This window comes from Haemaphysalis longicornis, unplaced genomic scaffold, assembly GCF_048455015.1.
Source record: "Haemaphysalis longicornis isolate Haplotype H1 unplaced genomic scaffold, Haemaphysalis longicornis Haplotype H1 scaffold_90, whole genome shotgun sequence".
Classification (NCBI taxonomy): Eukaryota; Metazoa; Arthropoda; class Arachnida; order Ixodida; family Ixodidae; genus Haemaphysalis; species Haemaphysalis longicornis.
In genome coordinates, this window is record NW_027526461.1 from 520,410 (window position 1) to 532,539 (window position 12,130).

Sequence of the window (12,130 nt, forward strand, 5' to 3'; positions counted from 1 at the left end):
ATAAGCAATGTTTTTAAGAAAAAACTCGGGGTTGAGTGCAATTCAATTGCTCATATCCACTGCCTTAGGCGAAAAGAAGGCCAGAGGCCAGTTATTGCCTACTTTCAGGATTTTGCAGAAAAGCAGGCTGTGTTGAAAAATGCGCATAAAATAAAGGGAACAAATATTTTGTACAGAATGATTACAGCCAAAGCACGTTGTACAAACGCAAGCTTCTCTGGTAAAGCGCGAAACCTGAGCGCGATAGTAAAAAACGCGTCCTGCTAGTTCACGATAAGCTTAAAATCGATGAAGACTTGTATATCTGGGACAACGAAAAGAAACAGAGAGTCCTACTGCTTTCACAGCCTGCCTCATCAGCACAAAAAAACCAGCGGGCGCTAGAAACTGCAGCAACGGCAACTGCAGCAGCGGCACAAAATGATTCAAATGGCAGCACAGCAGATTGACGGGAATTACAGAGCGTCCACAAAGAACTGAGAATATTAAACCTAAATGCTTAAAGCCTTGTCAACAAAACTGATAAACTTGAATATTTGCTTCCAGAATATAACCCACACATAACAGTTATAACAGAAACATGGTTGCATAATGACATCCCCGATTCTATTATAGTTCCTGCACCCTATCAAACCTATCAAATCATACGCCACGACCGCCCTTCTCGTGGGGGCGGTGTAGCTATTGTCTTGAAAAGCTCTATTCCGCATGTTATCTTACCGCAGATACCAGACCACGAGAGCCTATTTTTGAATGTAAACTGCTGGGGTCATACTTTTACGATACGTGCGGTGTATAGGCCTCCAAACGCTCCATCCAGCTATTTGCAAGTACTTCAGGATGAAGTATGTATGTATAAAGACAACCGGCTGATTCTATCTGGGGACTTTAATCTTCCCCAAATTGATTGGCTTAACACGAAATCAGTGTTTGATGCTGTTACTAACCCTCTTCTCGATGTTATGCTCATGTGTGACTTAGTTCAGACAGTTCTCGAGTACACAAGAGTTGCCGGAAATGCCCGTTCAATATTAGACCTTTTTTTTGGTAATTCAAGCACACCTGAACATAGTGTCTCTATCAATAGTGGTATCTCTGACCACATGAGTGTGCTATTGTCTTTTCCTTTAGGGGTCGTTAAGGAACACCGAAAACAAGTTAATAAGGTAGTGAAAAATTATTCTAATGCCGATGATCAACCCATCTTAGACACACTTTGGAATTTTTGTGACAAGCTGCCCAGTTCCGTTGAAACATTGTGGAATACCCTGAAGTCTACCGTCCACTTTTGCATTGACAGATATATTCCTAGCAGGAGTGTCCGTACTAACCAAAACAACCCATGGATATCAACAGAAATCATTCACCTTCATCGCAGGCTTAAGCGTGCCAAACGGCGTCACTCCCCTCCCAGCAAGTTAAACTCATTGAAAACTCTTCTTGCCTCCAAGCTTTCTGATGCAAAGGCTAAATATTTCTCGCAAATCCTTCAAAGTTTTATAAAAAGCGGTGCAGAGAAATTCTGGCGGTACTTAGGTGATCGTCCTAAAGACGTCCAACAGATATCAATGAACGGTTCTGTTACCGGTGACTCGGTCGCTATCGCTAAGAATTTTAACCAATATTTTCACTCCGTATTCTCTCCAATCCAAGACAGTACACCGTACAACATGCCCCTTCCAAATCTGTCCTCAGAATTTATAATCGTTGAAGGTGTTATTGACATGTTACTCAACCTAAAAATTAGATCTTCCGTTGGCCCCGACAACATACCCAATGCCTTTTTGCACCGATACGCTGAGCCGCTAGGGCATATTCTTACTCACCTTTTTAGGTTATCATTTGACTGTACCGAAATTCCTGACGACTGGCGCATGGCCTGTGTCATACCAATCTTCAAAAAAGGAGATCGCCTCTTTGCAGACAATTACCGCCCTATCTCCCTGACTTCTAGCATCTGTAAACTTTCAGAACATGTAGTATCAAATTTTATTGTCTCGTTCTTAGAAGCCAGCAATATTTTAACGCCTTTTCAGCACGGGTTTAGAAAACGCTTATCTACGCTAACCCAGTTAGTAACCACTATTCATGAACTTGCGATTCACTCGATAAGGCTGAACAAATCAACGTCATTTTTTTAGATTTCAGCAAAACATTCGACCGTGTTCCTCACAGTAAGCTAATCCTAAAGCTTCAAAAAATTGGCTTACCAATAACACTCATAAAATGGATCCAGTGCTATCTGTCTAACCACAAGCAGTTTTTTTAAAATCAATAGCTCTATTTCCAATACTCTGCCTGTAACTTCTGGTGTTCCTCAGGGCAGTGTGCTGGGACCTGTACTCTTTTTAATTTATATCAATGATATTTCTGACGTTATCCACGCATCGTCGATTGGTTTAAAGTTGTTTGCGGATGACTGTGTACTCTTCAAACGAATTTCATCCTCAAGTGACCAATTCCCAGGCAGCACGATCATGTGCGGCCAATCTTTGCCCAAAGAACATTGGCCAGCCCTTTTCCTTCCGGCCAATCTTCGGCCAAAGTGTTGGGCCCTTAGTCCAAAATGGTCCTTGGCCGTGTAAGGCCCGACCTTGGCTGTCATTCATTGGCCAATCTACTATGGCCGCTAATACCATTGGCTGACCGACCATTGGCCGAAGAAGTATGGCCTACTATTGGCCAAGCATATATGGCCTACCATTGGCCGAGCATGTATGGCCTACCATTGGCCGAGCATGTAGGGCCTACCATTGGCCAATGATGTATGGCCTACCATTGGCCTGATTCAGATTATTCTCTGCAGGCCAGAGGAAGCCCGCCCAAGGCTGCTGCCATGCATGCCCTACAGCAGGCTGTTAACCATGGATTAATATCGAAAATATATATTTAATGAATTTTAATTTCATCAAAAATGCTCAGAAAATGTAATTTTAAATACGTCCAAAATGCATTAGTAATGCACAGAAAATACTGCTTCAAATATACTCAAAATGTGTTGCTAGTGTATAGAAAATAAAATCATGAATAGATTGAGAGATGCCTTGCAATGTGTCTTTGGGGGAATTGTTAACGTTCAACTAGAAAAGTTCATGTTGTGGTTTCGAAAAGTTTAATAGGCTGTAGTCTCAAGATATGCTTCATTGTGAAAATGTAAACCGGCCATGCTCTGATTGCGGGCCAGCAAATGACTGAAAAGAACAGCATGTATGAGCAAGATTGGCAGTTTGGAAGTTGTTTATTGTACACCTCAGCAAAGTGGCCAATTTCGCCATTACTAAGCAGCAGGAATGAATGCCTTTCTGCCACCTCTGCAGCCTGCGCAGATGCAGCGTTGTGCATCAGAGTCCTCGTACTTCGGATTCTCCACGCAGAAAATTTCACCAGCACCTGCAATGAAAAGAAAAGAAAACAGGGGAAAAAATTAGGGAAACACTTCTTATTCAGAGGCAAATAAATGTCAAATCAATCAGGCCTTTTCCCTAGCCGTACCAACGCTCCTCGTGAGCAAGGATTTTTTAGTTTCCCCTTAAAGAAAAAAAACCGTCATGAAAACAATGCCCATTTGAAGGACGTAAGGCAATTTATGTAATGTTAAGCATAGTTTATATCGTCATGCGGCAGCGACATTGGATCTTCAATACCATTATAAAAAAAATGGTGTTTGGGGGGGAGGCTTATGTATGGAGATTGTCTAGGGATGAAAATTAGCAAAAATTAGTACAAAAATGACACAGCTAACAACGTTACCAAACATGCAACAGAGTTCTTAGCGTTACGCTGCTTCTCTTTCTTAGGCGCTTGAGTTAACTTGAAATGGTGGCCATTCTAGTTTTTTAATTAACTTGGATAAAACTTGTCTGTGACCTCACAAGACGCTAATAAAATAAGATAAATAGTAATCTTATTAACGGTAATTATTGTTATGTGTTCCGTATTTCGGCGTCAACTTCTTCGGAGATTACGTGCTAAAAAATAGTGCACAGCGAAACAGTTTAAAAATGCATGGGCAGGATTGTAGTAGAAAGCTTACATAAAAGTCATTAGATTGGCGTAAGCACTCAACAATGCCTAAAAAGAACGGCAAAGTAAGTTTATTTCGAAAAAGAAAGAAAACTTTCAAGCCGTCCTTAAAATTACAAGCTCTGATATGGTAGGCACCTAACCAAAGCGATTAAAACAAGCAAAGCAAGAAAAAGTGTATTTTTGCTTACACACATATCTAATTTTCTTGCTCTCCGTCGCACATAACCGGTAATTTTATAGGGAGCGACGCGGAAAATAATTGTAAATTCTCGCGTCGTTTACATACAAAAAACAGATAAACCCCTGTTAGCGTCAGGGACTATCAAGTAAAATGTAGTGGATTCATAAATACTCGAGACACCTAAAAGGAACTCGTTTAAGTACACCCTTTAGACGCAAATGAGCAGTTGCGGCTGCTAAACACACACAACTGCCAAGCAGCCCACGCGCATCCGCTCTAGACTTGCTGTTTTGCGGTGCCTTTGGCACATTTTTGAAATTCTCACTCGACCACGAGCGGCCTAAGGGCTCCTCGAAACGCGCACACGTGTTCGTGAATGCGCGACAAAATGAATACAGCAAGGAGGGGAAAAGTTGCTACGAAACACAAAAGAGGAAGGGTGGAACGTCCTGAAGTTTCACGAAGTTTTGGGGGAGCGATCAAAGGAACAAAAACAGACGAACCCGGCCGGGGGACCCGTTCTGGGAACCGAGGGGTCTCGTGCGGGAGAACTGGTTGCCCTCCTCTCATCCCCCCTTCCTTCTCCGTCCTTCCTTGGCTGGTTCTTGGTTCTGGGAACGGAAACTGATTATAACTTAGCGGCGACTCTCATACAGTGTCTTAGATGAACAAATAATTTTAAGTCCCTGGGCATGAAGCACTTAGTGTCGCTACAGCCACTTGCACCGAAGATTACGTGTGTGGCTTTTAACACTTTTGGTCACTTCCAAACAGACGGCACAAACTCTTTCATGGCTTTAGTTGACAGAATGGCGACATGCGACGGACAAAAATCGCGAAGGCTACCCGGCTTCTCGCCGTATGGCCCGGGCATGCGCATTAATCGAATGCATGTGTGCCACAAACCGGGTTCCTTCCCCGTACGGCGGCTGCTGTCAACATGCGCAGCTGTGAGTGGCTGCTGCGAACATAAAAAAAAAGCTGCGTCCCTGAATATCTGATTTAATTGTTTGTAGGGTGCGATACTTATGTTGTGCAGGCGGGGAACCTCTTACTCTTTCACACTCTGTTAGCAGGGTTTAACGCGCCGACGGAAGGCTCCGGATTAATTTCGACCACCTGGGGGTCTTCAACATGCGTCGAAATCTCGTACACACGGGCGTTTTTGCTTTTGGTCTCCATCAGAAAAGCGGCCGCCGCGGCCGAGAATCGAACCCGTGACCTCGTGCTCAGCATGAATACACTTCGCAAATTTCTCAAACGCGTAAACATGGACGGTGGACTTTCTGTGAACCGGCTGTGTTTAAAACGTTCCTGGCTGTTATGTCTTTACTGGAAGTGTTATTCCTAAATTAGCTCACAAAGGAATAACTCTATCTACAGAAAAACTCGTAGCAACAGTCCCCCGGCCACTCAGCAAGACCCGAGCTAAAAATTAGGCGCAAAAAGGGTAGCATTAAAATCCTTTTTTTACGTCTTCTTGCTGTCGTCGATTTCTGAGTACATTCCCTTGCACGGAGTAGTTACAGTAGGAAATCTTGCTCGCAGGCGTTAACACACTTTGATTGCAAGGCAAACATACATCGATTAATTGTTGTGCGACACCGTACGCGCAAATAGCTGGTAAATCGTGCTTACCTTGGCTAGACGGCAATCCTGTTAAAAACGCCGCTGCAACGCGCCGTCCAAGCAGAGGCTTCGTCCGCACGACGACCGCGCGTTGAGGAGTCCGAAAACTTGTAACACCACAAGACAGGCAATAGAAACGCAGCGAGGGCAGACAAAACGTGAAAGAGGGGTGCGCCGCTCCCCGCAGGTACCGGGCACAAAGGAGGAGGTAGTGAGCGGCAGTGAGAGGCGCCGAGCTGCTCGCCAGCGTTGTCCATCTAAGGCCGATATTTTTCAGGAAAAGAAAATTTTCAAATCCTCCACAGAGATACCGTCGTAACAACGCTGGCAAAGTGCAAGTGTTTTCATACATATATATACTCGTTAAATTAGATGTTTTTGCTTTGCCGATTACGTTGGAACACCGCCGCTTACATATTTGTACGCCGAGTTTCTCTCTAATACAGAGAGCTTATAGGTATGCCTGCCTTAGACAACGCAGTAAGTGAAAGTATCTCCCTCAGTTTCTTTTATTATAAGCAAACATCGAGGAGAAATTCTGAGTACGTTTATTCATTTGAGATGTATTTTATCCGGCACTTAAGATATGCTTTACGTGAATCTAATGCTTCAGCAACTGAAGCAGCGCCTCTAGTGTACTCGAAATGTATTTCGGCAAAGCTTTTATAATACATTTAAAATGTACTTTCAATGAATATTTTTCCTGCATTGAGAGTGTATCTCTACCATGTTCGTTCCACAAACGTACAATGCATTTGAAATATATTTCGAATATATTCGGAGTATATTTCTATGCTTCAGCACACTTTTAAAGTATACTCAGAGTGCTGCTCTAAATGTAGTTAGGTAAGCGTATTTTTTAAATATTTACAGTGCATTTGGACCTAGATCGTTTGGCGGGAAGAAATACATTTTCAATATATTCTGAATGCCTTAAGCGCGCAGTCACAAGGTTCAGTACATACCTAATCTATTTGTAGGGTACTTAAAAGCACTGTATTTTTTCCGCTTTTTTAATAATGTATTTTCAATATTTACTAAAAATTAAGAAAATGCAATTTTTAATGCACTTGAAATACATGTACAAATACAAGGCATATTTGAAGTGCACTTCAAGCATACTCGTAGGTATTTCAAACGTATTACTTTTCGCTAAGAGCCCTTATCCTCCCTCTCCTACCCCTCCTCTTTCCTGAGTTACACTCAGCCTGTCTTTTGAGCCGACAGTAGACTTTCGATTGATTGATTGTAGGGTTTAACGCGCCGACGCAACGCAGGCGGTGAGGCGCGCCGTAGTGGAGGGCTCCGGATTAAATTTGACCACCGGGGGATCTTTAACGTGCGCCGAAATCTCGTACACACGGGCATTTTTGCTTTTCGCCCCATCAGAAAAGCGGCCGTCGTGGCCAGGAATCGAACCCATGACCTCGTGCTCAGCAGCGCAACGCCTTAGCCACTGAGCCATCGCAGCGGGTGACAGTAGACTTTCACTTACTGCCTAAGTTTTTAGACAAGCATATAGTCCCGCACAGAACCTGCGCTTCTTTTTTCTATCTTTCGAATAAGGAAAAATCTATAGAAGTAGCTCAAAAGCGTTTTAGTAACCACGAAGGTCCGCTAGGCCGGAAATGTTCGTGAAAAAATAGCAAGCGACCGGTGCAAGAGTAGAGCGCATGTGGGAGAAACCTGATGGGGGTGACAGAGGCGTAGGGGCAAACATTTTTGTGTTTAGTCAAGACGCGACCTCATGCCGGATCTTCCTTCAGCAGTGTCACCAGTAACCTCCACTGGTGTGTTGTTCAGTTTATAGATGGCTTGTCGCTGACGATATTGAATATACTATTGAAGTACTTGGCCAACTGTTCGCCTCACAAGGAAATTGTACGGAAGTAATTCTTCGTAATGCTCTCGTAATAATTCATTTTGGAGACCGACTCATCACCTCGGCTGCGTAAAAGTGGCGGCACTCAAAATCCTGAAGAAAGCTTTCAAATGCGCTAGATTCGCTACTTTGAAAAAAAAAGCTGTGATACATACGTTGCCTGTGTGAGAATATGTTTGTGGTAACGACATGGACAGGATTATTAAAGCGATAATTGAAAGCATGCTATGACGTTGTAGGGAAACATCTGGTAACGTTCCTTTAAACCTCCATGTTATAACACGCATACGCGTTTCATCACACCCACGGAATACATTATTTCCAAATTCAGGACGCGCCCTGCACGTGATTTCGTACTATTAAGGTATTCACAATCGTCGTATGCATAGCTTGGATTCAACAACCTGCGTGCAACCTCGTAACGCTTGTATTATTCTTTGTGCATGTCAGGAGAGTTCTTATGCCCTGGGTGCCAGAAATATAGGGCTTCGCAACTTCCGTGGTTTCCACAACTTTTGATGAATAACTCACGTCGTTTCAGAGCATACGCGTTTTATATAAATATACATTAGAGCGTAAAACCTCAGCATAGCCTGTAGCTATCGTAAAATACATATTTCGAATCCTCGAAGGGTTCCTTTTTGTCCAGGTACTGAACTCTATAGGAAATATAACCGAAATGAAGCGTCAAGGATGTTCCACTCACCAATGACGAAACATCGTGTTTTCGGCGAAGTAGCTGGGTCACAAGACATTGTGGCACAGGGAAGTATGTAGTCATGCATAGCAGAGCTAAGGGGTATGTTGTTATTACGATGCAAATTTAATAATATTTATTAACACACCACATGTCTCAAATGAATCAGTAGTGCCACGTGTATCACGGGCACTTAGCTGTATGCTAGGAGCATATGCATGTGCTTGGTAGGCTGGGAAAAAGAAAATTAATGACTTGTCTACATGCTCATTGCCTGTTCTTGGTTTTATTCACGGGTAACACCCCTAATGTAACCAGAGTGGCACGGTGCTTCCAAACACTACACGAATGCTAGTTAGATCAATTGCAACAGCTGCCGTTTTTTTTTCGTTTAGTTTAAAAGAATACCCTGACGTCGCCTTTGCGGCGCTAACTTAATACCCTCGTGTGATGTAAATGTAGCATTTAGGTATACCCTTTTGTTTAAGCCAGCTTCGGCTCGAAAAAAATGTTTGAAGTTGAATTTAGCATCCCACACACTAACATTTAAGTTAAAGCAAGTCTCATGTCAGCAGCCCTACCTGCTTTATCAGAGCTTATAAACTAAAGGAGAGATTTTTCTGCCTATAATGGCCTTCGTTAGCTGACTCACAGAAAGGGAGATTCGCTGTAGAGGTTACTGCCACCGCCAGGCCCTCGCGAAGCTACATATCATGCTACTGCATGCCATTGAGTCTCCGCGGACAAGCGGCTCGTTCTCCCGCACCATTGTATTTCCCGTCCACCGCGACCCCTCCTTCCAGAGGTCGTCACGTACATACACGCAATTCTCTGTCCGGAGATCTTTTCTACATGGGTGGCCGCAGAGAAAACGAGTATTCCGCTTCCAGATGCTTGTCGTTCGTCTTCGGACCTTCGTTGGCCAAACAGGAAATAAGTAATTCGTGGCCAGACTGTTGCCGTTCGTGTTCCGCCTTCCGCTGGCCAAATGGGAAACGAATAATGCGTGGCCAGACGCTCTTTGTTCGTCATCAGACGTATGGTGGCCATGGAGAAAGCGTGTACTCCGTGGGCAGATGCTTGCCGTTCATCTGGGGACCTAAACTGGCCAATCAGACAACGCGGCCCCCGTGGCCAGTCGCTTGCAATTCGTCTTCCGACCTCAGCTAGCCAAAAAGGAAACAAGTAATCTGTGGCCGGACGCGTGCTGTTCGTCTTCGGACGTGTGGTGACCAATGAAAAAACATGTTCTCTGTGGCCAGATGTTTGCCATTGGTGTAAAGACCTCGGCTGGCCGAACAGACAACAAGTATTCCGTGACCAAATGCATGCCAAAGAACATAAGTTCTCTGGCAGTCCAAACTTTCCCAATGGCCAAACAGGCCAAGCATCGGCCAAAAATAAGCCAAAGGCTGGCCACGTTTTCTGTGCTGCCTGGGAAGCTAACCTGCAATGTAACCTTGATGCTGTCTCTGAATGGTGTGCGAAATGGTCTATGGAACTGAACTGTGACAAATCGGTATTGCTTGAAGTCTCTAACAAAAAAAAATGCATTCACGTCTTCTTACAGGCTCAATAACCACACGCTGAAACAAGTAGACGAATATAAATATCTAGAAGTTACTATAACAAGCCGACTAACTTGGTCCAGTCACATTAACAAAATTTGCGCATCGGCCTCCAGAAAACTCGGGTGCCTCAGGCACAAACTAAAAGCCGCTCCTTCACATGTTAAATTGCTAGCTTATAATTCCATTGTTAGGCCGCAACTCGAGTACGCAAGCGCAGCATGGGACCCATTTCTTAAAAACGACATTCACAAATTAGAAATGGTGCAAAGAAAGGCAGTCCGGTTCATTTTTAACAGCTATCATAGCCGAGCTTCTCCATCGCTTCTCATGACGAACAACTATATAATGACCCTGGAAAACAGGAGGCAGGTTGCACGACTAAGGTTTCTGTTTTTGTTTAATTCCCAACAGTTTATAGCTAATCCAGGACTTTATATTCAGCCCCGCTTATCTCGTTCAACTCGAAGCACCCATGAGCACAATCTAACTCCACTTTGCGCACGCACAGATCTTTTTAAGCACTCCTTCTTTCCCCGCACAATCGAGCAGTGGAATAGATTGCCTGTTGATGTGTTTTCGGTGCGTGATGTGTCGGATTTTGAAAAACGTGTACTTTCTGCAATATTTTAAACATTCACTGTGCCACTACTTTTCTTTGTGTACTGCTATCATTCCTGTTTTTTGTCAGTTTCTTATTTTTTTTCTGTTTTTTCACACTTGCTTGACTGTTTTCAGAAATATGTACCAATTTACCATGCGGATAGATGCTTTTTTATGTAATTAATCCCTGCCCACCTGCTTGGTCTTCGGACTGCAGTATGTCCTAAATAAATAAATAAATAAATATTATTTACTGGCAAAATCCTTGAAAACCAACAAAGAGGCCAAAATTAAAGTGGCAAAAAACAGAAGCCGCAATTCCTAACATCCTCCTGGTAAGCGGGAAGCAGGCAAAAGTATAAAGCCGTGAAAGCTCTCTAGCATAACAACTGTCATAACTCTAGCATAACAACTGTCATAACAACTGCCAGTCATATCAAAGCAAGCAAAATTATCTCTCTTCACTTCACCAACTTATTAAAGGGGCAATAAAGACAAAATACAACTTCGGTTTGTTAAAAAAAGCTGTTTTGCCTCCATAACAACTATAACGATTTTATCGCAAACTTCGCACAAATAAGCGAGCTATTAACGAAAACGTATTCAAATGTGACGACTCCCTAGCCTCTTTCCTTGCATTAGAACTCCTTAGCCATTTCCTTGCATTCTTGCATTAGAACGTTGCTGAAGTATGTAGTGTTCGCGGTAAATGTTTGTTCAGTTGTTTAATTTATTTTTGGTTTTTGCTAATGAGACAAATCCTAACAATGTAGTTATAACCAATGTTAACCTATTGTATTTTTGTTTGTTTCAGCCTTTATTTTTCTATTTGTCTTTGTCTTGTAGCAAAGTGGAAGTCCGGGCCTCTTGGTTCATCATGTTCAAGGAAAAACCAGTGAAAACAACGCTACACACGAGCAGAGGCAAGTGATTGTGATTGTCCTTGTCTTGCCTCTGCTCGTGTGTAGCGTGTGTTTTCACTAGTTTTTTCCTTGAACTTTGTCTTGTCTTTTGTTTCTCCTTGTTCTTCCTTCTTTTTTATCGGTATTCAGTTATCGCTATCCACGAGTACTCTTGACGGCAGTGATGGCCACTGCTGCCCGGTGACGCCGCACATGCCCACCTGCTGCGTTTCGGGAGCCCGGTATGTGCTGTTTAATAATAAGCAAAGTATAATAATTCACAGCCAAGAAACCTGACTGGGAGACTATAGTGGGGCCTATAGTTCTGTTCGACCGTATCAAGTGAATGCTACTACGCAATTGCACGTAGTAATGTTTTATCGGTAGGTGCCCGGTGCCACCAAGGCACGCGAATGCACATGGTGACTTCCACAGCCATGGTGGACGTTCAACGCGTAATTGCTTGTGAAAGGACATTCCACAAGACTCTTTCATTCCCGGAAATGCGGTGTTGTTGAAGGCCGGGGGGCTCCGCCAGATGTACAAGGTTCTGGGGCCCCTCGCAAAGGTAATGCTAGATCCCAGGCGGACCTTTGAAAGGTTCGCAAACGACCAAGCACACCTTTACCCACTAAAGAAATG

General features: G+C 43.5%; 1 protein-coding gene across 2 annotated transcripts in view; it reads left to right on the plus strand.

The window, feature by feature from the left end:
* The window catches only part of LOC144154764 (uncharacterized), a 52,203-nt gene that overhangs the window by 25,028 nt on the left and 15,045 nt on the right, over positions 1-12,130 (plus strand). The window contains exon 1 of one of the 2 annotated variants that reach the window (XM_077685877.1): positions 11,585-11,730. The exons of the other annotated variant lie outside the window; for it this stretch is intronic. Coding sequence (XP_077542003.1) covers positions 11,702-11,730 — 29 coding nt within the window. The 5' untranslated portion in view covers positions 11,585-11,701. Of the gene's footprint in view, positions 1-11,584; positions 11,731-12,130 lie in introns of those variants that run through there. 2 annotated transcript variants of the gene reach the window in all.